The sequence below is a fragment of the Miniopterus natalensis genome, chromosome 1 (assembly GCF_054644295.1).
Source record: "Miniopterus natalensis isolate mMinNat1 chromosome 1, mMinNat1.hap1, whole genome shotgun sequence".
NCBI lineage: Eukaryota > Metazoa > Chordata > Mammalia > Chiroptera > Miniopteridae > Miniopterus > Miniopterus natalensis.
Window position 1 is genome coordinate 4,204,596 of NC_142081.1, and position 27,542 is coordinate 4,232,137.

At 43.8% G+C, this 27,542-nt stretch overlaps 1 protein-coding gene across 1 annotated transcript; it reads right to left on the reverse strand.

Annotated features, from left to right (window-relative positions):
* Positions 1-27,527, reverse strand: YY1 (YY1 transcription factor). Its single transcript, XM_016218747.2, has 5 exons — positions 26,765-27,527; positions 11,540-11,702; positions 3,446-3,506; positions 1,729-1,887; positions 1-1,164 (listed from the first exon to the last, which is right to left on the reverse strand). The coding sequence occupies exons 1-5, from the start codon at positions 27,429-27,431 to the stop codon at positions 982-984; spliced, it is 1,233 nt and encodes a 410-aa protein (XP_016074233.1). The 5' UTR covers positions 27,432-27,527; the 3' UTR covers positions 1-981.
* Between the last annotated feature and the right edge of the window lie 15 nt (positions 27,528-27,542).

Below are 27,542 nucleotides of genomic sequence, written 5' to 3' on the forward strand. Positions count from 1 at the left end.
TAAAGGAAACTTGAGTTGCTTTATTTAGCTTCCAATTTCGGGGAGGCTCAAGAATTATACTTATTCTGGACAACAGAAGGAAAGAAGACTGTGCTTACAGGTCTTTTTCTGCCATACTCTTTCTGTAGGATTGCTGTTTTATTGTCGCCCTTTCTGTTACACGGATGTACACGCCAGGTGTTAAAAGGTACAATACATTCTACAACTGAGCACCACTTTCTGTAACTGAACAGGCAAAGAAATTACACTGAACATCGGCATCTGGCAGTATTTTTCGGAAAAAAAATGTGACTAAAATGGGTTTAAATTGATTAACACTATTAAATCACATCTAATATTTGATACTACATGATTCAATACAGCTATACGATACAATTATACAAAATGTGTTAACATCAAAGAATACAACCAAAATTAAGATAGCAAACAAAACCTATATAACTTTTTTTTACAGGAAAATACTTTTGAAGTATGCATGTAACTGCCCATTCTTTTAAAGAAAATCTACTGCAAGCAAAGTTATCAACCTCCAGAAAAATCACACATAGCATTACTAAGCATATCCCCAAAAAGTGTACAATATGCACACTTGGAAAATACAAAATTAAAAAAATTGTAAGCAACAGGTGAGCTTCATATTTATAAGAATGTGAAAAGAAGTCCCATTTTTAGCACTGTTGTATAAAGAATTGTCTTTTGATGCGAAGTTCATGAATTGTCCTCCTGTTGGGACCACACTTTACAAAAACACCATGTTTTTGAAACGAGATTACAGAGCAAGATAGTCATATCTTAGCAATGTCATCTTATTAAAGTTTTTTAAATTTTTTACTACTTTATCAAAACATGTCCCTTAGGTGTGTAGGATTCATTTTTAAAATTCTTTCCTAGAAACAATATACAAAGGAGAGGCATATTTAATTCCCAAACACACTCCTGGAAGATGCTTCCCGAGGTCCAGAAGGCTCTTCTCTTGTCTTCTCACTGGTTATTTTTGGCCTTTGCATGTGTTAAGATGTGAGATTTCAGGTTAGTTGACTGAGCAAACTTCTTATTACAACCATCGAAGGGGCACACATAGGGCCTGTCTCCGGTATGGATTCGCACATGTGTGCGCAAATTGAAGTCCAGTGAAAAGCGTTTCCCGCAGCCTTCGAACGTGCACTGTCGGGGAAAGACAGAGAGAGCCCGCTCAGCGACACAAGGACCGCCGCACTGGAGGGCAGCCCACTTCTATGACCTGATGCCTTCCTTTCTGCCCCAGGGAAATTTTCTAGCTGTGTTCTAGTATTAGTGGGCATGGAGCTCTAAGTCTGCATGAACAACCCCCAAGACCCATGGTAGCCCTCCCTAACTGCTTAATACAATGTAAGGAAAACCCTTGGCAAAACAGCAAGGGCCTCCCAAAATAGGATATTAAGGTCCTAGTACCTGTGTACAAATGAAAGGAAGGCTTCTGGTGCCTTCAAGAAGAATCAGGTCAGATTTACTGTCTGCACTGAGTACTTTCCCTTGTTCATGGGCTTCTAAAATGCGACAGGATGTTAACTGTACTTGCGGGGCAGCTCCTCCAGTGACTCGACACCAGGCCGTCGCTCCTTGAGCCGGGGCTGCCTGCCTACACTCGCTTCCTGGGCCCTCCAGGCAGCACTGCAGCCGCCTACACTCGAGGGGTGGGGGTGGGGGTGGGGGTGGGGGTGGGGGGGGAGAGGGAGGGACTGGCTCTACCTGAAAGGGCTTCTCTCCAGTATGAACCAGTTGGTGCCGTTTTAGTTTTGAGCTCTCAACGAAAGCTTTGCCACACTCTGCACAGACGTGGACTCGGGGGCCGTGGGTGTGCAGATGCTTTCTCATGGCAGAGTTATCCCTGAACATCTTTGTGCAGCCCTTCAAACAGAGAGAGAAGCTTAGCGGTTCACGCTGCAAAGTGGACAGAGGGTCAAGCACTGAACAGCCTTCACTGACACCTTAAAATAAAACAACCCCCAGCCCTACGTTTTAATTTTACTTAGTACTACAGTAGAAATATTAAACTATTTAAGACAAAGAACAGACAGCTGGAAAAGGCCTTATTTAATGTAAACCCTTGTTTTACAGATGAGGAAACTGAGGCTTAGAGATGTCTTTAAGTAGACTTGCCCAAGGTCACACTAACAGTAGCCGAGCTGGGAGTAGAACCCAATACCCCGGCTTCCAGCTACTACACCACCGCTGCCTCACCCAACTCCGTCCCCCACATGAAGTAACAGAAGCCCTGAGAAATAAATGGAGTTAAAATGACGGCAGTCCACCACTACCTTTGGTGGGCCCCATATTCTGTGCTGCAAGAATGGGCTGTCACTCTCCATCGCCTACTGTTCCCTCTTCTCTCTCTGCCTCTTTCCCCTTCTTGACAGAGAAAGAAGCAAGAGGGTCTCCAAGGAATGGCAACTACAGAAGAAATTGATTTTGTGAGACACTAGGAAAAGCAGCAGGCAAACTGATACGAGCGGGGCAGCAGATGGGAGTGGCGCTCAGAGAAGCATGTCCTGCCCAATTTCTTCTGCAGTTGTTGCCCAGTGATGGAGTGGGTGGGGGAAATGACAGACAGCACGACAGAGGACAGCACAAGCCAACCAGTGGACAGCTTCACAGGCAGAAAGGCGGGCGGGAAAAGCCACCGTTTTTTTCACCTTGACCCCTAGGCTGAGTTTCCATTTAGAAAATGGGGTTTTCAAGAAGTGGACAGAGAAGCTAGAGAGATGGCAGGCACTCGAAGGCAGAACTGTTTTCAAATGCGTATCTACTTTTTGGCCCCAACAAATATCACTTTACATCTATTTAAAAAAATTCTTTATTCCATTCAAAAATTCTCTCCTTTGTTTTTCTGCACCTGTGTGATAGTTTCTGTTAGTTTTACATCCAACTAAGTTTGAAACCAATCAAACCCAGTAACTCAAAGTACCTTTTAGACTATCATCTTAAAGATTAAATCACATTTGAAAACAATTAAGTACCCCTTTAGTAACACACAATTAACAAAGTATAGAAAACTGTGAAGAAAATGATGACGTCTTATTAGGCTTACGTTGGCAACATCCAAAATAACCTCCAAATTCCTATAATGAGCCTACAGTCCCATAAAAGTCCATGGGTGAGACACAACCCAATGTCTTAAGGTTGACTTGTTAATGATCCAAAAAGAAGAAATAAAATCCTGACATAGCATATTCAGTATATAGTAATAATAAAAATGCTGGTGCCCCATTTAACTGTATTTAAATTTAAGTGGCCTTTACTGAACAAAACTTACATCACAAAATAGTCTCTTGAATTTAGACACCAAAGATTTCAGTTCCTCACTTAATCTCAAATATGAAAACAGAAGTAAAAAGTGCAAATTTCTTAGAATCTCTCTAAAGCTTCATTAACATTCTAGTGAACACTTCCCCCTAGCATTACTTACTTTATGAGGGCAAGCTATTGTTCTTGGAGCATCATCTTCTTTAATTTTTCTTGGCTTCATTCTTACCAAAAGAAAAAAAGAGAGAGAGAGAGAGAGATTTGTAGGAGTGGGTAGACTCAACTGGCATAAATCATATAGTCCCTGAAATGCTTTCCTTACAAGTACAAGAGCTACGATTATAATACGCTTCCATGGGGGGGGGGGGGACGGGACGGGACGGGACACAACTCCCATTCTGAGAACCTACGCGTGTGAAGCTCTCTTCCCACCACTGGCAGGTTAAAACCCAGATGCTCAGAAAGACCGGGCTGTGGCCTAGAGTCGAGCTGCTAATGAGCTGGGGGGCAGCTTAGGACGGTGCTGCAATCTGTGTGACTCAACTATCTGCTCCTTCCACCGAACTCTTTAAAAAATACAAAAGATCAACAGCCCAGAAAACCAGAGGCATCTCCTAGTGGGAGTGAAACAATGTATCCGAGAGCAGTTGCTGTGACAATAAGGGTGCCTCAAACAGAGAAACAGATACTGAGGGTCTTAAAAATACATGTCCCAATACAACTGCTGAAAAAAGGGAGGGGACCCATTCATACTGACAGAAATGATATTTTAGATCTTTTTTGAAGGGTACAGAACAGTCCTCCGAAACACAGAGTTACTTACAGGCATGGGTGTAGTAGCTCTGGAAGGGAACCTAACTGCTCTAACTACTGTTGGCTACTTTAGGAGCCCCTAGGGACTGGAAGACATGTGGGAACACCCCACACTCTTCATCCTGTTTAATTTTTAGCACACCACTGGTTTTTCAAAAACCAAGAACATTTCTTTTAAAGGACAGAGAAGTCTGGCCCTGCTTGGAGGGAGGGGGATGCTGGTGGTACGGTGAGTGTCCCGATCCCTGGGCAGCCAGAGCCATCCCTGTGTGGAATTCCTGTCCAGAGAGCTTGCTGAGTGGGTTACTTACCTACCTGCTATTTCCACTGAACCAACATTTGGTCTTTTGTCAAAACTCTCTCTCCAAACATTCCCTACAGATCTGTGTGTGGTAGAGAGGTGAGAAATTAAGAGTTCCTAAAAAAAAAAGATGTAAATCTCTGGAACAGGTGTTCTTCCTGTCCCTAGTTTTGTCATCGCACACTCCTACAGGAGGGTGCACATTTAATAAACGACTAAGGCAATGATCCCTCACCAAGAGCTCACTGACCACCACTCTTTTATTAGGGTCCTGCTGACATCTTCATTATTGCAGAGGCCCTAAAACACTTCTTCACCTCGATCTGGGACAAGGGCTAGCTGGTGCTTCTTACTTTATGAAACCTAACTCATGAGTCACCTAGTTAAACTTTCCATGCCCCGGAGGAGCAGAGGTGAAACAGTTTATCTGGCAGCTATAACTTATCTCTGAGGAATTTGTTCAAGACTGTAGACTTCCGATTTTACATGGTTACATTTTCAGTCTAATATCCTCTCCCCACTGCAACCCTGTAGGTACTGGGTCTTTCTTGTACTTAAGAGGATTACCACATCAGTTAGCAAATATTTCCTAAGGGCCTGTTGTGTACAGGGCTCTATTATCACTCAATCCTAGAGTTTGGATCTGAGTTCACAAAACTAGGTAGGACAAAAACTTGGTGCCACTGCGCCACCTGGAGGTTATATCAAAGTTTGGAAAACTAGAGTGATTCATACAAAAGGTTCTACTCCAAGTACCAACTGAAGAATATAGTAAGAACCAAGCTTCCGCCTTCCCAATTAAGAACGTTTACCCTTTGACGACCCCACTGACATGTTCTATGTCTCAACTGTGGAGATGGCTACACGACTGTGTATCTAAATTCATAGAATGGTACTCACCTAAAAGAGGGTCAATCTTACTGCCTGCAAATTCTCTCAATAAACCAACATTTTAAAGATACCCACTGGATTGACAAAGAAGTCGTACAGACAACTTTCCCCCTGACCCGCCCATCTCAAGGTCTGAATGTGGGGGCAGTGACAGTGAGGTGTCTGTGCCAGCAAGGCAGATGCGGCTCAGCTGGGTTCCCACACCCCGTACACTTTCTTAGAGTATTCCTAGGAACTTCATTTTTAAAAACATGGTTTTTATCATGAAAAACTTCAAATATTCACAAAAGAGAATGGGGCTGTGTACCGTTTACCCAATTCTTAATTTTTAAAAATATTGAGTGCTTTTTCGTTAAATGTCATTTTCAAAATGTGTGCGAGTTTAAAATGCATTTGGACAAAGAGGAAGTGGAAGGTATTTAATTGCAACCACTCTTAAGCTGCTTGGCAAATCATCCTGCTCCACTCAGAACAGCAAATGCTCTACACTTTGTTCCAATACAAACATTGGGAAAAGGTCATTTCCCAAAGAAGTATACTTAGATTCAAAGAGTTTTGTGAATAAAAACTAAAATCTTCACACGGCGCCAATTGACATATAACTTGCAAAATTTAAAAAAAAAATATATATATATATATATATATATATATATATATATATATATGAAATCCAAAAATTGTAAAAAAGACTAAAATCATATACTACGAGTATCTTCTTGACTGCCCAAACTAGTCAGAGTAACCAAGATTAGAGTTTTCAGGAACTGTGATACTTTACAAAGATCTTTTGACCCAAAGACAACAATGACAACAGCAAATGCACTACGAATGAGACGGGATGGGATGTGTGACTTGATGCTGACTTCTAGCTTCACGACCTTGAGCAAATTACTTAACTTCTCAGCCTCAGTTTCTTACTCTGTAAAAAGGTAAAACACTACCTACTTTAGAGCTGTGAAGACTGAAAGAGGTGATGCACATTAAACTCTTGGGAAATGATAGCTATGATTATCATCGGCTATGTGTTAAATGGGCCTAGCTAAAAATGAGTTAATTCCTTAAAAAAAAAAAAAGCCAGTTATACTTAACCCAGGTCTGGTGCTCCGAACCACCCTTTCCAACTAAAGGACTGTGAGACTGGAGAAAGACAGGCACAGGGGTAAAATAAAAGGCCTCCTCAATGTATTAGAAATTATGCGAGGAGCCAGGTACAAACTAGAGACTTTTCCAATTCAATTAACAATGAAAACCTGCTCCCTAGGACATGACTGGTTTTATACTGTGTCATTCGGCATCTGTGGAAGGAAGACACAGTAGAGGTTGGACTCCAGGATCAGAAACTGAAGGAATTTCCTGGCACAACTGCCTGTAAAGCACTGTGTAAACCAGAAGTTCCTGCCAAGTTAAATCTGCATTGTCCCAGAAGCCGAGATTACATTTCTGAAGCAATGATTCTTGAATGAAAGTAAGCCTCTTGCCCGCTAAAGAAGCTTGCTTGACTTCAGACTGGAACCACCAACTGGGACCTGTGCTGCCGAGATGGAGGTTCCGGTGTAACACAGCTAGTTTGCAAGCGTGGTAAAGAACTACGCAAAGAACAATGCTGCCTTAGATAAGTGTGACATTTGTTAAATGAATTATCTCCTAAATAACAGTACATATTCACATGATGATACTGAAGAGATTTAAGGTACTTTCAGCTTCCACGATCACATCCCACCTTTACATTAGTCCTATGGTTCAAGTCCCAGGGTGGGTAGAGAACGAAGCAGCAACTTGGGGCTGGCCTAAGCACTCTTTATTCTGACCTTTCTAGACCAAAGGTTCCCAAAGGGCTAACTTTAGTTAATGAAAAATGAACAAAAGTTGTCCATTTAATCAGGAAATAGAACTCGCCAGTTCCCACCCACTGACCCTTTTTGAAGTATTTACTAAAAAGACGTTTCAGGAAATAAGTCACCCATAGTTCCACCTCCCAAATACCATGACTTTCAAATGTAAGTAACTCTTTATACTTGCCCCCACACTAACTGACTTACTAAGCAGTCTAGGGTCAGTGGGGCAGGAGCCTGAGACATCCCATGGTCTGTTACAAGCCCACTGCAGAACCCCAGCACCCAGTATATGGAGGAGGAGAGGGCGGTTGACACGCCCCCTTACGCCAACAGCCAAATTACAAGAGGAAGTGGACCAAGACTGGAGGCCAGCAGATCAGATCAAGGTCTGTGGATCTTTATAAGCAAGCACGAGGGAGTCCGGCCCCAATTGGTTTGAAACTTGGTGCCTTCAGCTTTCAGTCTCAGTCACCAATTCTGGGGCCTCTGGGAAATCCCATTCAGCTATTGTTATGCACATACTCAAAATGTGTAAAATAGAGCATTCCAGACTCTATTTCTCACTACCACCACTGTCCGATTAGAGATTTCTTCAGTTTTACACCATCTTTTCAAGATACCATGGGAAATAGGGGTGAGAATGAGGCCAAACCTGCACCTTTACTTCGTATACACTGTCAAGAAGATCAAGATCTCATTCTATTCTGTATACAAATGAAATCTTTAGCAGGTTGACCTTAACAGAAATACACACATTGTAGTCAGGTGATTGTGTAAATATTACTTACTGCAGAATTTAACCATGTGCCAGGATCATACCTTTCGCTCTCAAAGACCAACAGAGTAGCTTCAGTGCCCAGGAGAGCCTTCCTCAGTCAATAAAGTGAGTTCTCTCTTCAAATACTGTCGGTAGTATGCCCTGTTTTTAGGGCACTGCTTTCCTCATCCTGGCCCCTTTGCAGGGAGTTTCTGATTATCTTTTAATTTTTAGAAGACTCCTTCCCATACCACCAAGATTTTCTAGCTTCTCACTCCTCCTGTCCACTACTGAAAGAGGCCAACTTTTCTTGTAGCAATTCTCACAACCCACAGACTTCCTGTACTAAACTGAGGGTTTCCAGCCTCTTGCACAGCTGTCTTCTTGGTTTCCTTTTCACTGTATTATTTTTAATATATATATATTATTGATTTCAGAGAGAGAGGAAAGGGAGAGAGAGAAACATCAATGATAAGGGTCACTGATCAGCTGCCTCCTGCACGCCCCCCTGCTAGGGATAGAGCCCGCAACCCCGGCTCGTTCCCTGACCAGAATCCAACCACAATCTCCTGGATCCTAGGTCGAAACTCAACCTCTGAGCCACGCCAGCTGGGCTTGACTGTATTCTTTAGGAAGCCTTCCTTTTGATGTTCACTCTCATTTTACTGGTATAGATCTTCAAGTGACCTCCTCAGAAAGCATGCATGCAACATACAACAAATCTTGTCCTTGATGCCTTTGCTGGATCAATAATTCTGTGTTTATAATAATTTTTCCTTAGAAACTGCAGAACACTGCTCCACTGTCTAACAGAGAATTTCTGGGTATTTATTGCTGTTGAAGAAGAGTCTCCTTCAGGTCTAATGATCATTCTTTTGAAGGTGACCTCTATCTTTTCTCCCTGGAAGTTTTTAGGTTCTTTATCCTTAGTGTTTTGAAATTTCACAAACTGTACCTTTGCGGTATCTGGTGCCTGGGTCCTCAAGAGCAAGGTCTCAGGGGGCCCTGATGCAGAGGGAAGGCCACTTGGGAAACACGCAGAGGCTTCTATTCCACAACAGTGACACATGGCTCCTGGGTTTAGGGCTGAAAGACCCTGGACTTTCTTTTCAAAGGACTGGGGACAAGTTTCCACATCAGCTGCCTGATTCTCCAGCAAGGTGGACAGTGCCAAGGGTCATCCACTGCTCACTCCTACAGGCTCCCTCTGTAACACTCTCTGCTCCTCCACTAAGTCACGTCACAGTATACAGTTTAGGACTGCATTCCTCCCTCTCGGCGTCCTGCGGACTAGACTCATGGCTCTCTCAATGCTGTGCTCACCGCCCTGAGTCTCGTCCTCCTCACCTGAATGACAGTCCGGTCCCTCCCTGGTTCCTCTTACCCTCTGAATACAAAGGCTTTCCCAGGACTTCCTGTGAGGTCCTTCCCCTCCAAAACCTCTCCTTCAGAGAGCTGACTTACCTAACACTTCCGGGCTTTCAGCCACCCATCATCAGATGACTTTCACCCCAACTTCCCCAAACCACCTCAAGTCCAAAATGGATGTTTCATTACCACCTAAAACCAAACACTGCGGAACCCCAGGCCAACACCTTCTTCCAATTTCCCATTATCTAAGGAGCAAAGCTTTTTATAAAAAAAATGTTTTTATTGGTTTTCTGTTTGGAGAGAGAGAAAGGGAGAGAAACACTGATGAGCTGCCTCCCGCACACCCCCTATTGGAAATCGAGCCCACACCCAGGCATGCGGCCTGACCAGGAATTGAACACCAGTGACCTCTGGGTGCATGGGACAACGCTCAACCAACTGAGCAACACTGGCCAGGGTAAGGGCAAAGCTTCTAATCACCCTTCCCACTGTCTCCTCTCGTCTCTCATGTTTACTGTTTCACAGCATCCTACGTCCCCAGGCACACCTGACTGCTTGCTGTTCTCTGATTATACACTGGACTTGGAATGTGTGCGCACCATGCTCACTGTGAAAACCCACCTACTCATCAAAGCCCAATGCTCTTCAAGGCCCAAATCAAATGCCACCAACCACAACCCTTTCCTTGACCCATGTCCCATTTATCTCTATCCTGGGATACAGCCCCTATCATATCCCCACTAAGTTCTTAATACAATAAGGAAGAGGGCGCCAACTTTAAGAACATATGACAATATTAAACACGGGCATGACATTTGGCCTAATCTGTCCAAAATCTCTAACCTTACTGATGACTATGTATCCTACAGATTCCATTTGTATTTGTACTGCGGGAGGGGGGTGGCTAATATTTGACATACAGGCCTGTAATTATAATATGAATGACAATTAACAGCCAGAACACAATGTCGTTAACAGAAGAACTGAGCCTTAACTTTTTTGTTAAGTCATAATAAATTAGAAATAAATTAATGTATTTTCTCTACACTTAGTTTCACTGGACAGGAGAACAGTGTTGGAATCCCTTTGTTAAAACACAACAGAATTCTTAAACCCATTTGACATGTGGGGAAGCTGAGGCTCCAAATGGCAAGAGGTCGCCCATCTTGTTTTTGGCAGGGCCTCCAGCTCTTTCCTACTCTGCTCTGCTCTCAAGAGAAAGAGAAAAGGCGCCCCACTCTGTTCTTAGACAGTGCAGGACCACAGGTTTCCCTCTTCCTGACCCGGGCCTCACCTACATTTCCCGGGCGGTTCCAGGCTCCACTCAGCCTCAGGTAGGGAAAGGATATGACCCTCCGCTTCAGTTTATTAGTTCATTTCATTTTATTTAAAAGTGTACCTCTCTGGGTTTTCTCATGCCCTCGTAAAAACTGCCAAACAGTACCGGAAAATCAGTAATGTAAAAATAGGCAGAGGCTTCTGTAAAAGCCCAGACCGTTTTAGGCAAAACAAACATCCAGTGGGCTCAGACCTTCCTGACAGCTCACCTGGGACAGTCATGACCTTCCTGACAGCTCACCTGGGACAGTCATGGGGTCCCAGTCATAAACCCCTGATCGCTGTCACGTCAGTTTAAATGAACAAACGCCGAGAGCTTCCCTGGTGCGCCACTGAAACCCTGGTGAATAGGTGAAATCCTCTCAGTGGTCAGCTGCACAAATGCAGTACAGACCCAGGCCTCCTGCATCTTAGCCCGGTTAACACACACAATTTGAAACTTACACAAGCAGGCCAGGGGGTAGTGTAAAGATACCCATTTCCAAACAAATTATGTGCAATTTATTTATTCTCAAACAATGTCATTTATGGAATTAGAGTATTTACTTCATCTTACTGTCTTCAAGGATCTAAAATGGTGCCACCCACATTAAAAATAAACGGCCCAGCTGGGCGTGGCTCAGCAGGTGAGCATCAACCTAAGGATCCAGGAGATTGCAGTTCAATTAAGGGTCAGGGCACATGCCTGGGGTTGTGGGCTCCATCCCCAGCCAGGGGTGTGTAGGAGGCAGCCGATCACAATGGCTCTCTCATCATTGATACTTCTATTTCTCTCTCCCCCTTCCTGTCTCTGAAATCAATAAATATATATTTTTAAAAAACTAAACTAAAACAAACTGCTTGTTTTCAAACGTTTCCCTAGAGCAAGAATACAAACCATTGTAACGTAGGCACAAAAAAATACAGCTGGCAATACTCAAGCATGATTAAAGGAAAGTTCTTGTAACTTACCTAGCAAATTCTGCCAGTTGTTTAGGATCTGAGAGGTCAATGCCAGGTATCCCTCCAGGAGGAAGTTTCTTCCCGGTCATATACTCTGAATAATCAGGAGGTGAGTTCTCGCCAATGATCTGTTCTTCAACCACCGTCTCATGGTCAATATCTTTTTTTTCATCTGAAGCACATCAAAAGATGATCTTAGCTGAGTAAAAATGTCTATGTGGGCAAATACATTTAAAAAACTATATAGTGTTTTCATTAGCAGCTTCTTAAATGGGAGGTGTACAGCCTCACCTCAATTTCTTAAGCACCCAGTCTTCCTCCTTAAACCCTTGAAACCCTGTTTCTGCTTGAAAGTCACCAAAATCTTCGATGCCAAACCCAGCGGGTCTTTCTCCGAGTGCTCCTTCCCAGCCCATGGGGCAGCTCCTCACTGTCCCTGGCACCCACTTCCCTGGACTCATCTACTTCTCCACCTGGCTGACCTTGGGCTCCTTGCTGCTCCTCCCATCACCTCTCAGAGATCCACCTCTGGCCTACCGCTGGCTTCCTGTGAGCCCCTGGTCTCTCCCAGGCGCCCCCTCAGAGAGCCCCGCCTCCGGTCCTTCACTCGCCCCCTCACTCTGCAGGGGCTGCACTGGCCTGCGGTTCGTCCACTGCGCCTCCGCTCAGCGCCCCACCCTCATGGCTTTCCTCATGCAACCCACTGACTGCGACTTGTCATAGCCCTGCGATGCTTGTCGGCTCTTCCACCAGACTGCCAGCTCCTTGGGGACAGAGGTGCTGGTCAGTCCTGACCCCATGTAACTGCAGAGCCTTGTTCAAAGTCTGCACATGATTGGCCCTCAGCAAATACGTGAAGACCGGAGGACATCTCTAACTCGTGTGTCTCACCATCATCTCAAATCCAACAGGTTATAGGGTAAGGAGTACTGACCCCATGATTAATCTCCTGTATCACAGACACCAAGCCCTACTGATCATTTTTAAAAGTTCATCTTTCCTTTTGTCCCACTGCCATCAACTTAGCTCTTTTTACCTCAAGCCTAAAATGACTACTGGAAGTTCTTACCTGAGCTTCACAATCATGTTCTGCTCTAGTGACTCTCCAAAGGATAAACTGATATAGAAAATATGGCCAATAGGCTTTTGTCTGCGGTGCCTCAGGAGAGGCAGAGACTACTTCAGCCTGGCACACTCACCGGGTCCTATGCGGTCTGACCCATCTGAACACATCTAGTCTCACCCTCTATTTCTTCTGTGCACCTGCCCCTCATGCTGCAACCGGCCATTTTCCCACAGGTTAATACACAAGTGCCTGGCAAGAGATGTTCCATAAGCATGAGCTGCCCCCTCAGCTCTCTAATGCCAGCCTCACTCCAAGCCTTGCTCAAATTCTCTAACGGCTTGTTGATTCTATCGCTCTAGCCTCACATTCTTACATTTTCTTTCAACTCCTATATTATTTACTGCTAATAACACCCGCCAAACTCTAAATCACGCTGTTGTGAATCTTTATTGGCCTGGCCTCAAACTGGAGGGAAGGACCCAGAGGCCAAAACCAGCCTCCTACCACTCTAGTGCCTAAAGCAGAAAGCAAGTGCTCCAAAAATTCAATGCTAACTGAAATGTTCTGTTTCTCCACCAAACTGTTCCACAAAGAGCAGGAACGTTAAAACTCTCAGACTTAAGAGTGTTCAACTTTTACCTTGCACTGCCTCCCACTAGTGTTAAAACGCATGACCAAAAACGAACCACACCAAATCCTGCAATTAATGTCACTACTCAAAGCGGCACCGAGCTGTTTAGCACTTCACTCTCTCTGGCACCACAGGATGAGAGCAAGATCCAGGTAGAACAGTAGAACGCAGGCTCATTCCATTCGAGCTCAGCCCCTCTCAGCCAGGAAAAGCACAGAATACAACCGTGTTAAACTTTCAATGTCCCTCTTCTCCCACCACTCTGCATTTCAGGAACTCTTGTAGGTCACTACAAGGAACTGCAGAAGAGAACAGCAGCTGAATGTTTGCGGGCAGGCACTATTTTAATCACCACATGCATCACCCGATGAGGTGGGAAAATGAGCAACTGCATCCTACAGAGGACAAAGGTGAGGCACAGAAAGTTAAGGACCTTGCTCAGGATTGCCTGTCAGTGGCAAATGTGAACTCATGAAGTCTAACTCTAAGACCCGTGGGTTCAACCGTTAAGTTCAGCTGCCTCTTGTTTGAAACTAGAGAGAACTAGAGAGAATTGTGCACCTGAAACCTGTATAATTTTGTTAACCAGCGTCACCCAAATAAAATTAATAAAGAGGAAAACGGGCAGGGTGGAGGCGGTCAATGGGGAAAGGGGGGACATCTGTAATACTTTCAACAGGAAAGGTAAATTTAAAAAATAAAGGAAAAAATTAAACCACTTGGCACAATGCCTAGCAAAAACAAACAACCCAACTAGATAACGTCTCCCTGGTTACCCACTGACAGATGAAGACTATCCATCCAGGCAAGAAGGGGCCTAAGAAAACAATAGCTGGGTGTATCAATAAGAAAGTTCAGGAAATGTAGTTAATGATCATAAGTCACAATGCTGGGGCTCCACACGGTGACCAGATTCACCTCCAATCTCTCTGACATGCACAATGCTAGCACACATCAGCTGTCGAGTGCCACAGAAACACAATGGTGGGCAGGGAAGCTATTTTCCTTCACTGATGTTTTATATTCCTGATATAAGAATGATACCAAGACTGAGAAACACTGCTGCTCTGAAAACGTTACTGATGAGGACATCTCAAGTACGCCGGGGCAGGAAAAAGGCTGACCTCCTGCTATAAAGAAATCGCAGGCTAAATCATTCACTCTATTAGTTCAACGTGTAACTAAATGAGGGCCTCCTATGTGCCTGGCACTGTTCGAGGCACCAGGAACAACAGCCAGAAACAAAACAAAGTCTCTGCCCTCAGTTTTTGAGATCAAGATGCCAGCTGATCCAGTTCCCAGTGAAGGCACTCTTTCTGGTTTGTAGACTGAGGTCTTGCTGTGTCCCCACATACACAGAATCCCTCGGTCTCTTCTTATAAAGGCACTCACCCCATTCACCCGGGCTCTATCCTCGTAACTTAAGTACTTCCGAAAGGGCCCACCCCTAACATCATCACCCTGGGGATTATGGCTTGGGGGGGGGGGGGCATAGAACATCAATTTGTTGCTCCACCCATTTATGCAGTCATTGGTTGATTCTTGTGTGTGCCCCAATCAGGGATTTAAAAAAAATAAATTATATATACATAAACGAACGAGCCCAGCTGACATGGTTCAGTGGTTGAGCATCGAGCTATGAACCAGGTCATGGTTTGATTCCTGGTCAGGGCACATGCCTGGCTTGCGGGCTCAATCCCCAGTCGGGGGTGTACAGGAGGCATGTGATCAATGACTTTCTCTCATCACTGATGTTTCTCTCTCCCTCCCCTCCTCTCTCTGAAGTCAACAAAAACATATTAAAAAAAAATAAAATAAAAATGGATGAAATAAGCCTAAAGCAGAGGCTGGCAAAGCTTTATACTCTCCAAGTACAGGCAGTGGGTCAAACTCGGCCTGCCTCACAGACCCTATTTTCACTCTTTACTTTTTATTCCACATTAAAAAATTTTTTTGCTGAAAGATATGAACATATTTAACCCTCTGAAAATGTGCAATTCAGTGGCATTAAGTACATTCACAATGTTGTGTAACTATCACCACTATCTATACCAACAACTTCATCACCCCCAAAAGAAACCTGGTGCCCATTTCTAAATAACCCCTCCTCCAGCCTCCAGGTAAACTATCTTCTACTTTCTGTTTCTATGAATTTGTCTACTCCAGGTACCTTTTAAAAGTGGAATCATACAGTACTTATCCTGCTGTGCCTGGCTTATGTCACCAAGCATGTTTTCAAGATCTATCCATGTTGTAGCACATATCAAAATGGCATTCTTTCTCATGCTTGCTTAATGTACCTGTACCGGGGCATAGCATTTGTTCATTCACTCATCTGCTGATGGACAGACACTTGGCTTATTTCCATCTTTTAGCTACTGTGAATAATGCTGCTATAAATGATGACGTGCAAATATACCATCTATTTTTATAAATAAAGTTTTAATGGAACAAAGCCAAGCTCATTTGTTTATAGACCACCTATGACTGCTTTTAAGCTATAATGACACATGGAGTTGATTAGTTGCAACAAAGATTGCAGAACTTTCTAAACCTAAAATATCACTATCTAACCAACCCTTCTACAGAAAAAGTTTGCTGACTTTTGATTTGATGAGATTTCACTTAGAGAAAATTGGATTAAACTTCAGTGGAAAGCCTTCTATTTGAAACTAGAAATTTCTGACAGTGAGATTATTAAACAATGGAGTTTACTACCAAAAAGGACATTTGTAAAGTCTTTAAAACAGATTTTAGAGGAGGAATGTATATGGCTGGATAATGACTCAATGCCCGGGGGCACAACAGGAATGTCCGTTTCCTGTTTCCATTCCTTGGAGGACGGTGTTACCCTGAGCTGATCAGGACAATGGGGAAGAGAGACAGTGCAGGAGTGGGTCTGGAGTTCCACTGATACCTGTGTAACATCTAGTGGTACTTGGAGATGCAGGTGTGGGGGATAAGAAATCTAGGTTGGAGAAATATATGGGATCACTGGTATACACACTGCATTTAAAGCCACCAAAATATAGACTATGATCTATTGAAAAATACATGGACAAAGAGGACAGAACTCAGAACCAAAACCCAGGTAATTCCAATGTTGAGAGAATGAGGAACTCTGCAAAAGTTACTAAAGAGATTATGTCAAGATGTTGGGAGAAAACTAGTTTTGTCTACCGAGGCTCAGTGATATAACGAGTGCAAGTGGTTCACAGTGAAGGAGTATCTCCCAAGTACAGACAGGAAATGCACAGTCTGTACACAACTTAAAAAACCGTAATAAAACTGACTAGAAGTCAGTGTGTTTTTGATTATCACTATACACCTGCATTCTTGAACTTCAGTGATACAATATCCTTGCCTTAAAAACAATCTTTTGTTGGTCCAAGTTCTAAATAATTGCTGTGGTTACTGTATACTTTCATGTTTTTTACTTATTGCTTAATAAACAGTATATTAATTACTTCCAAGTTAATTTGAGAAGTTCTTGAAGACAGAGGCACAAAAACTGTAAAGAGGGTCATTAACAACAAAATGCAAGGAAATAAACTATTTACATAAAAAACAATCATATTCTGGAAAAGACTGCCAAAGAAATGGTAAAAGATGCTAGGTTCATTTGCCAGAGAAATCAAAGATAATGCTTGTCTCATTTTCACCGTGAGCTGGACACATATTAAAGCAATATATCAAATAATGTCAGTGTTTGTTATTATTTGGCCATTTTATATAATTTTTGCAAAAGAAAATCTTCAGAAGTCTTTGCCAAGTAGAAATTTATGATGCTCTAAAAAGGAAACTAGTATTTTTTATTAAATTTACAGACCAATGTATCATGTTTCCCCTGTTGTTAAAAATATATAGTAGTGCAAAGCTACTCATTCCTTTTTGTTTATAATTTTATTTTTAAATGTTTCACTGTTGCCTGGCCAGTGTGGCTCAGCAGTTGAGCAGTGACCTATGATCCAGGAAATCGTGGTTTGATTCCTGGTCAGGTCACATCCCCAATGTGGGGCATGCAGGAGGCAGCCAATCAACGACTCTCATCATTGATGTTTCTCTCTCTCCCTCCCTCCCTGAAATCAATAAAGATACATTTAAAAAAAAAAAGTGTTTTACTGTTATAATGCATTCAAATAAAGACGCCTTTCTCTGTCTGCACTGGCCATTATATTCCTTTCATTCCTAAGGAAGTAGGCTTGCTGTATGAGGGAAAGGAAGGTGTTAACTGATCTGCTCTCAATGTCCAAAGTTATGTATGCTGCTGAGTTGTGCCGCTGGCAATGGGGTGCTACCAATACCCGCCTAGGTAAAGCATGCTAATGAAGCAAAGTATCTAAATCTACTTTAAAAAATTATTGTATACAGTTGACCATTAAACAATACAGGTTTGAACTGCACAGATTCACTTGTAATGTGTATTTTCCCAATAATACCTGTTACTGTTTTTGATGAGAGGTTGGGTGTCTGTGGATGCAGAGGGCCAACTGTATGCACTGCACTGATCTACACCACTTTATATAGAGGACTTGAGCATTTCAGATTTTGGCATCCACAGGGGTCCTGGAACCAATCCCATAGATACTAAGGGACAACAAAGTTTTGGGGGAGTCAAAAGTTATACGCGGAATTTCAACTGCGAGGAGATGGGTATCCCTAACTCCCACTTTGTTCAAAGGTCATCTGTACGTATATACATTCCTCTCCGGAGTTTCCCTCTGGAGAATAGAAGGTGAATGCAGTTAATTACCCCTTCATTATTTCAAGAAGACAGAGTTAATCCACATTAGCAGTTTCATTGCAATGAGTTTCTATAACCAGTGTAACTTAAATTTATAATTGTGATTACCAGAACACAACTGGGCAAAGCAAATTGAAACCAACCTCACAATTCCTATATGGAAAAAGTTGAGAATACAAGGCACTGCTTCAAACAGGTAGTGGGGTGGTGGGGGAAATTATATTGAGGACTTCTCATCAAAACTCTGGATCATCAGGGGTGGGGAACGCCCAGCCCTGTGGCCATATAAGGCCTCACCATAGAGAAGCAGTTCCAGTCATCACATTAGGGGTGAGTTAATTAAATGTTGACCAAATAGAGAAGGCTTATTTTTAAGTTGATAATTTTACATGGCCTGAGAATGATGTTATAAATACCCAAATGGCCCCTGGCAGAAAAAAGGTTCCCCACCCTGGATTGGGTGATTTCAGTGTCACTAGCCTCTGGTCAAACACAAATTACCTGCTAAAATCAGACCCAAGTTAAATGGCCTAAAATGGAAGGTAGAAAAGCAAAAGCTAGCCAATGCCATTCATAAATAGGGCACACATTTTGAATTATTTCAGTAGGACAATCAATTCATTCACATTTTAGACATTCTCTATTTTTTGTGTATGAAACTATTAAAAAGGTGGAAGAGGTATATAGTAATAAGTCCATTTCTCAGCTATTCCATTTCCTTCTATGTTGCCAAAGCTATAATTACTGGAAGTCTAGTTTGAGAGGCAAAGCAAAGAGACTCAAAGTAATTTACAGTCCAAAAGGTATGATTAAGGAACTAAATGGAAAGGCTGGGAGCATTCTACTGGTCCAGAGAAGAGGTTAGAAAGTACAGTCTCACCTGCCCTCCACGCTCCCACCAAATTTTTCAAGTGATTCAATGTCTGATATAAGGTACATGCTCGTCCTGGCTCAGCTGGTTAGAGCATCTTCCCATACAACGAGAGGTTGCCAGTTTGATTTCCAGTAAGGGCACGTGCCTGAGTTGTGGGCTCAAGCCCCAACAGGGGGTGTGCAGGAGGCAGCCGATTGATGCTATGCTGTCACATCAGTGTCTGTCTCTCTCTCTCTCTCTCTCTCTCCTCCTTTATCTCTAAAAAAAATAAATAAATAAATTTTTTTTTAAATCTTTTAAGAAGCCTTTCCCTCCTATTTCTGAACCTTGCTTGGTTTCCTTGGTTAATGAATAAAGAGAATGGCACCTACCTTATAACGTTAACCATTGTGTCTGAAGTAGAGGAGTATGGAAAAACTCCTTTAGTCCACTTTTCCCTTCCCTCCTGGGTTTAAGGAGAACAGTAGGTCCTATGCTCAATGGATTTTAAAGAATGTTGAATTTTAAAAAACTATATTAAGCAAGTAAGGAACACAGAAAATTATGAACCATCTTCAGTTAAGTTATACTCTGTCTTTTGGCTACTAAGGCAGTGCGTGAAATGTGACACCTGACTGGTTGGAATCTGTGCATTACTACTAGTCAGGGGTCCCCCCTTCAACTATAAAGCAGTTTATTTTAGAACTCAGTCCTAAGAAAAGTTTCATTTTCCTTATAAGATTTCCCCGTCTTAGAATCAGCTAATGGTAGTATGGTCTCCTTTGGTACCTGAACTGCCAGGATGCTCATTGGGGGTGACTCTAATGCTTCCCTTTTTTTGTTAATCTTCACCCGAGGGTATTTTTCCCATTGCTTTTTAGAGAGAATGGAAAGGAGGGAGGGGGGCGAGAATGAACCTGCAACCCAGGTACATGTCCTTGTCCAGGAATCAAACTCTCAACCCTTCGATGTACAGGCTGATGCTCTAGCCACTTTGCCACACCGGCCAGGGCACTAATGCTTCCCTTTTTTTAAAATCCTGATTTTCTATTTTTTAAAACCATTTCTCACATCTACCTACCTATGTATTTATGGGTTCACCTTCCATTTTAGGCCATTAACTTTGGTCTGACCATTCTAGGTGACTTTTAGCAAAAATGACATTCCTTACTCACCACTGCCATCACCCAAACCTTCACTGAAACAGGGGAGAGCTACATATTTGAGACTCACTGCTAAGCAATAGGCAAAAGTGAGCCACAGGTTGTTTCCACCTTTCCCCACTAATGGAGACCTAAGCAGCGAATGCTATCATTTACTGAGTACCTGCTTTATGCCAACAACTATCACATTCCTTAATTCAAACAAAAATCTGTAAGATATTAACCCATATTTTTTGGTTGAAGAAATCAAGCCTCAGAAATGCCAAGTACTGTATCTAAAGAAACACAGTGAGTCACAGATCTAGGATTGGAATCTAGGATTGATTCTGAAGTCCATGTCTTTTCTAAAAAGGGAAGGCTTCTCCAGCCTCGTCTTACCCTGAACACTTTCCCACCTTTGTAAAAGATGATAATAGTATTTTGGTCTACAGGCCAAGGTTCTGCCTTATGTACAACCTTCCTGTACTCAGCTAATTACTGAGAACCTTCTATGTGCCTAGTGCCTTTCTAAGGCTGCAGGGTCATAGCCCAAGGCTCACATTCTAGAGGAAGCAGACAGACAAGCATTGCAAGTTAAAAGGGGCTAGACATTTTCAGACAGTGCTACAAAGAAAATAGAACAGTTAGGAGATAGAGTGGACTGTCTGCGCACTAATTTCAATGAGCAGAGAAGGCCTCTAAGAGCTAAGACTTGAAAAATAAGGTGGCACTAAGAATGTGATCACAGGAGTCAGAGCACTGGAAGCAGAGATTAAAAAAAAGTGCTAAGAAACAAGTTTAAGGAATTGAAAGGAAGCAGGAAGGTTCCTGGAGCATAATGGGAGCCCGGGAAGAGAGGAGAACAGCAGGGGCCAAGTCGTGTGTGGCCTTGCAGGTGATAAGGAGTTTGGATTTTACTAAATATAATGGGATGTCTGTGGGGTGCGGGCATGTTAAAACATACAAAACATCAAGTTTAAGATTTTAACCATTTTTAAGTCTACAGCTCAGTGAAATTAAGTACATTTCCATTGTTGTGTTTGAAGGGTTTTTAAACCAGGGAATGAAGTCATCTGATTTCAAAGTCTTAGAAAAATCAGAAAAGAACAGATTTTGTGTGTTTGTGTGTGAAATCCAGGTCTGTATTTAGTTCTTGTTAAAAACTTAATAAAGAAATTATATTATTTATGCAAGAAAAAAAAGCCCATCACAACCAGTTAGACTGTTTTATTTCTTTATTTCTTAAATTTATTGGGCTGACAATGGTTAATGTGAACATATAGGTTTCAGGTGTGGGTTTCTATGTTACAAGATCTGTATACTGCTCTGTGTGCCCACCACCCAAAGTCATGTCTTCTCCTCTCACCATATATAAAGACCCCTTTTCCTCCAGTTAGATTGTTTTAACCTTTAATCCTATCTGAAAGTAAGACTAAGTAATCGAATGATTATTAAGAATTTTACTCAATAGAGTCCCTAATATTCACCAGGTCACATTCAATTAAAGAGCTATGCTTTGAGAAACGGAATGTACTGTTTCTATTGTTTCCTACTGTAACAGAGGGAAGAGAGTTCCTTTTGCTATAAAGGAACTGAAAATGTTTTTAGGGATCCCCCTACTCCAAACAAGTCATTTTACAAAGATTCCAAGGTCAGAAGTTAAGATATGACAAGGTCAGACACTTTGGTCCATGCCCTCTAAAGAGGAAATTTGATAATGTTACTAATAGGATTCCCAGAAACCACTAGGCTTGCTGTTATTGATAAGTAACATAGAATGGGACCTACTAACAAGAAGATACTTAGCACTAGTATGGTTCCTTTACTTTACTGTAATTAAAGCCCATCATACAAAGGAAGGTACAAATTTATACAAGAGTCAACAAACTTCCAAAACCTACACACATCTTCCTAATATCTTGCTGACAATAGTTAAATGCATGTTACTTTCAACATCCAAGTGATGTGTAAGACGCCAAATTTTAAACACAAGGTTTAAGAGTTTATCCCATAATACTATAAAATACAACTCACTGGTAAATACCCAAATGCTAAAATTATAAAAAGTTTTCACTTTTGCAAACTCTTCCTATGGGAAGCAGTTAGAGCAGAGTTTATAAAATGGTCACCTGGGAAAAACAGATCAGGAGGTAACAACAAAAAGGCAGATCTTAGGAACTGTCGAGTGCGCGGCCAGTGTGGCCCAGTGGTTGAGCACGGACCCATGAACCTGGAAGTCATGGTTAGATTTCTGGTCAGGGCACATGCCCAAGTTTTGGGCTCAATCCCCAGTATGGGGCGTGCAGGAGGCAGCCGATAGATGATTCTCTCATATCACTGATGTTTCTCTCTCTCCCTTCCTCTCTCTGAAGTGTAAAAAAAAAAAAAAAAAAAGAACTATTCATTCTAATAATTTTTTCCCCTGCTAATAACCTGTTATGGGCCCTAAATTTCCTAGCCTTAAAACCAACCAACCTTACTATGCAGGCTTCAAAAACAAAACAAATAGAAAGGCCTTTTGTAAATATCGCCCAGGAGTCTGGCATACTTTCAAAAAATTATTTTATTCTCTTCTAAAAGCCTGAAATGCTAGGAGGTAGGTCAGGAGCTGTGACTTTTCCTGATAGTGTTTTTCCCCCACTAAGGAAAGTCAGCTGTTGATAGTGGGAGGGAAAAGAAAAGGTTAATAACCTGGACTGGAGAGTTTGACAGCAGAGGATTTTTCAGTAAGCCAGGCTCCGAGAGCTACCAGGTCAGGAATCCGGATCTATGATTTAGGCTGTCCCACGTAGGGGTTGACGTCATTAGTTTGGAGAGGCTTCTTTAGCTTGGCTCCATGGGAATTTATGTTTATGGCATTCCTACTTAGTAATAAATAGCAGGGTGAAAAAAGAGAAAATGGAAATCCACAGAGGAATGGCAAATGGTCACAACTAGTGATTTTTGGCATACTTGAATTTTCTGAATATATAACACAGAGAAAAAATTTAATACTTTTTGACTTTCTTTCAATTTACTGATTCTAGTAGTGAAGGTTTTCCGGTCTTAGATGTTTTGCTCGATCCAGCACAAAGCACTTCTGCATTTGGTCTAACAGAAGATAATTAAAATATCAACAGCGTTGAGCGAAGGCCACAGTTTCTAACTACCTGAAACATCAAAACTTTAAAGCCTTCTTAGGTTTCTCTCACAACTAAATGTTTTAAATACTCAGCTTTTTATCATTAGCCTCCCTACCCCACCCAAGGCTTTAGTTAAGTGGTTTAGTTTATAATAAGCTCTGTAAATAGAACGTCGCTCCTATACAGCAGTACAGCAGTGATGAATACTGTGCCCCAAATCTGGCAATATTGAAAGTCATTAATGATATGCCAGGAAAAAACCAAACAGGTCCGTGAAGCAATGAATTAATAATAATGAAAACAGTGGACTTGTGATTAAATACTGAAATGGCCCCGCCAGGCAGGGCTCAGCAGTTGAACATCGACCTAGGATCCAGGAATTGCGGTTCGATTCCGGGTCAGGGCACATGCCCAGGTTGCGGACTGATCCCCAGTCAGGGGCGTGCAGGAGGCAGCTGATCAGTGATTCTCATCATTGATGTTTCTCTCTCTCTCTCTCCCTTCCTCTCTCTGAAATCAGTAAAGATAGATTAAAAAAAAAAAAAATACTGAAATGTGTTCAGCCTTACCTGGGCCTTAACCTTCTCACATGAAAAATAACAAAGTCCTGTGTTATCCATACAATGGAGCACTATTCAGCCTTTTATAAAAAGGAAGGAAGCGCATCCTGTAACATGGGTGAACCTTTAAAACAGACTAAGCCAAACACAAAAGGCCATATACTATACAATTCCACTTAAATGAAATGTCCACAACAGGCAGATCTAGAGAAACAAGTAAGTAGATTGATCAGTGGTTGCCAGGGGCTGGGGGGAGAAGGAAATGGAGAGTGACTGACAACAGGTAAGATGTTCCTCTTTGGAACGATGAATATGTTCTGGAATTAGATAGTGGTCATGGTTACACAACCTGGTCAATATATTAGAAACTACTGTGCACATGTGAATTATATCAATTCAAAAAGGAAAAAGCAGATCTCTAAGGACTTTAGACCTTTTAGATCTAAAACTACCCTATAAGCTACATTCCCTTGCTGCTGTTCCATTCAAAAGATACCAACCATACATTATCGCTGTTACTCTATAGGAAAGTAAGATGGTACACAAGCAAAAGAAACCCATAAAATCCAAATATTTGGTTTCCACAAACATACTGGGCTCCCCACTCAGCCTTTTTTTAAACCAAGAGGCACTAATAAGTAACTAGAGCTGTGAGAATATGACCCTATATATACAATTACTTTTATTACGGACTTCAGGTAACTAAGCTTGGGCTTAGGCAAAGCTGTCACCTCATAGAGCTCACTCCAACCTAGAAGAATGTTTTAGTGAAACTACAGTATAGCTGAAACTCTCACACCTAGAATCAAATGAGAATAAGTAGGCAAAACCAGTGAGTACATTGCCTACACACACACACGCACACAGCTTAACAATTAACCTGCTTTGATTTCTTCACCTCTTATCGATTATCTCCTTAGTTCAAGTCTGAAGATGAAACTACTGTGTACTGAGAATTTTAACTTGGGACATGCATAGTTAATGACAAACGACTTAACTTCTCGTTGGTAATAATTCCAAACAGCAGGGAAAGGAAGGGGGATAGTTTCCCACAAAACATGTCTCAGGAAATAGGACATATTATGTTCTTGCCATCAAATATTTACAGCCACCTTTATGCACAGAGCACTCTGCAACTTACCAGACAACGAATTCTTTAAAAAAAAGGGGGGTGGAGGGGTAATTTCCCCAAACTGTGCAACCAGGTAAGCAGTGCCACTTGCACAGGGGAAGTAAGGACTTTTAAACACTGACTTAAGTGTAAATTAACTCCCATTAGTCAAGCCCTGAGACATTTGTCCCTGACTGACTTGGTGCGTACCACTCTATCAAATAAAGCCTTATTACCAAACTTGCAAGGTATTGAAAATGGGTTAATCTGGCAAGATCAAATGCAGAAAGTGTAAAATTCCCTGGTTTTCTAAGTAACCATAAAACCAACATGACCATACAATAAGAAAAAATAAATTTAATTTTATGTGGTTAACATACGCATCTCTATTGAATTTCAAATGGAATCCTGCATTCAGCAAACTCAACCAACACCTCCTCTCCCCTCCCTTATTCCATTCCTATTAGTGCAAAAACATGGCTTTCAGTTCTAATATAATCAGTGGGCAATCACTCTGGGCTACCAAAACATACAGAAGGCATCTTTTGATAATCAGTAAGTCCCAAAGTAGGCAGGTTTCATTTTAACATAGAGCTCCTGCTAAACTCAAAGGCCCTCTGAAAAGCAGAGCAGCGCCTGTTAGCACTTGCTATTGAGAATTTGGCAGCAGCTCTGATCCCCTTTGCATAGTCCGGAGGAGTCGGGTTTTCAGTAGATACAACCAGACCAGCTTTTCAGTCCAGAGTTTTCATCTTCTATTTCATTCGTTCCTCTAAACTTTAAAAACCCTTTAATACTCAAAGGTCACATTTCGAGACTCTTTCCAATTTTGATAATTTATGAAATAGCGTTAAAGTAATTATAAGGAAGGGTTCTGCAACTTAAACTTAGTATTAAATTTAACCAACACAGGTACTAGGTTAGCTACGGCAGGATTATCCTTCGTCTACTTACTATCCCAGAAATTTAGGTAATTAATAAATAAGATACGGACATTAAAAAAAAAAAAAAATCAAAGAAACATACAACCTTTTGAAAGTTATAAGTATTCTGTGCAAAAGATTTACATAGGCCTTAAATATTTTTTCTAGCTGTTCAAAGCAGTATTAGAATAGGAAAGAGTCGATTCCGCGCGTCCTTTTCACGGAAACCATGAGTTAGCTTCCTATCAGGTAGAAAGCACGTATGCGCTTTTATTAACTTAGTGGCAGAGCCAGCCAACCTATTTGCAAAGAGACGAACACTCAAGAAAAAAAACTTCCGAAAACGTCCAGGGCTAACAGCTGCGTGCAAACACTCGCGGCCCCAGGCGAGGCCCGGCCGCGGCGCGGTGACAGGCCTGCGGCCGCCGAGCCCGCACACGCCAGCCCGACGCGCCGCGAAGTCCCGCCCCGCGAAGGAGAGCGCGGCCGCGGGCGGGGCCGGCCTGCGCGGTGCGTGGGAGCAAAGGGCCGGGCGCCCCCGCCCCCTTCCGAAGGCGCCTCGGGGGAGCAGTGGAGGGTCCGCGGAAGGGGGTGGGGGCGGCCTGAGGGTGTGCGGCGCCCCCTAGAGGAAGGCGGGGGAAAGACGGAGGCGGGAGGCCCGTCCTGGCCCGGGCGCGAGGTCCGTGCGCCTCACCAACGCCCTCTCCGCGCCCCGAGCCCCTGGGCCCCCGGCCTCGCGGAGAGCCGGCCGGGCGGGGGCCGAAGACAACGAGCGGACGGGCCATCCGTTGGCCCGAGCGCGCCCCGCCCCGCCCCGCCCGCGCCGCGGGGCCGCCCTGTCCGAGGAAACTACGCCATTGCGGCCTAGCGGGCGGCGCCGCTCCTCCGCCGCCATCTTTTTCGGGCCGCGGCCGCCGCCCGCCGCCCGCCGCCCCCGCCGCGGCCTGCCCGCCATCTTTTGGGGCCGCCATACTTGCCCAGCGAAGAAGATGGCGGCGCCCATCACACACATAAAACATGGCTTCCCTTCAAAACAAAAACATCCCGGGGGCCGGCGCAGGCCGGCGCGCGCGGTCGCTCACCTGAGGACCACATGGTGACCGAGAACTCGCCCTCCAGGGTCTTGATCTGCACCTGCTTCTGCTCCCACTTCTTGTTGCCCGCGTCCGCGCCGCCCGCCGCCCCGGCTCCGCCGCCGAGGTACCCCTTCTTGCCGCTCTTCTTGCCGCCGCCCTTCTTGACGCGGCCGCCGCCCGACGACGACGAGCCGCCGCTGCTTTTGCCGGCCGCCGCCACGGTGACCAGCGTCTGCTCGATGTAGTCGTCGTCGCCGCCGGCCGGCGCGGGCACCGGGATGAGGATCTGGTCCTCGAAGCCGTCCTCGGCGCGCAGCCCATCGGAGTCGTCGCCGCCCACCACCTCCTCGCGCGTCTGCACCAGGATCACCTCCTGGTGGTGGTGCACCTGGGTCGGGTCGTCGGTGACGAGCGGCTGCAGCGCGATCATGGGCGGGTGGTGGTGGTGGTGGTGGTGGTGGTGATGGCCCGCGTGCCCGTGGCCGCCCCCGCCGCCGTGGTCGCCGCCGCCGCCGTCCTCGTCGTCGTCCTCCTCCTCCTCCTCCTCACCCACCACCGTGGTCTCGATGGTCTCCACCGGGATGGTCTCCACCTCGATCTCGTGCAGCTCCACGATCTCGGCCGGCATCTCCGAGCCGTCCGTGGCGATGTAGAGAGTGTCGCCCGAGGCCATGGCTGAGGGCTCCGCCGCCACGGCCGCGGCGGCCTCGGCTCCGAGGCTGCGGGCGAGGAGGCGGCCAGCCGTGGGGAAGGAAGGCAGAGGGAGGAAGGCGGCGGGCGGGCG

Excerpts from the sequence above, each read along its gene's own strand:
- YY1 (XM_016218747.2), bottom strand. The coding sequence starts at position 27,431 with ATGGCCTCGGGCGACACTCTCTACATCGCCACGGACGGCTCGGAGATG. Across the intron at positions 11,703-26,764 it reads GGTCACCATGTGGTCCTCAG|ATGAAAAAAAAGATATTGAC; the intron begins GTGAGCGACCGC and ends GATGTGCTTCAG. Across the intron at positions 1,165-1,728 it reads CTGGAGAGAAGCCCTTTCAG|TGCACGTTCGAAGGCTGCGG; the intron begins GTAGAGCCAGTC and ends TTTCCCCGACAG.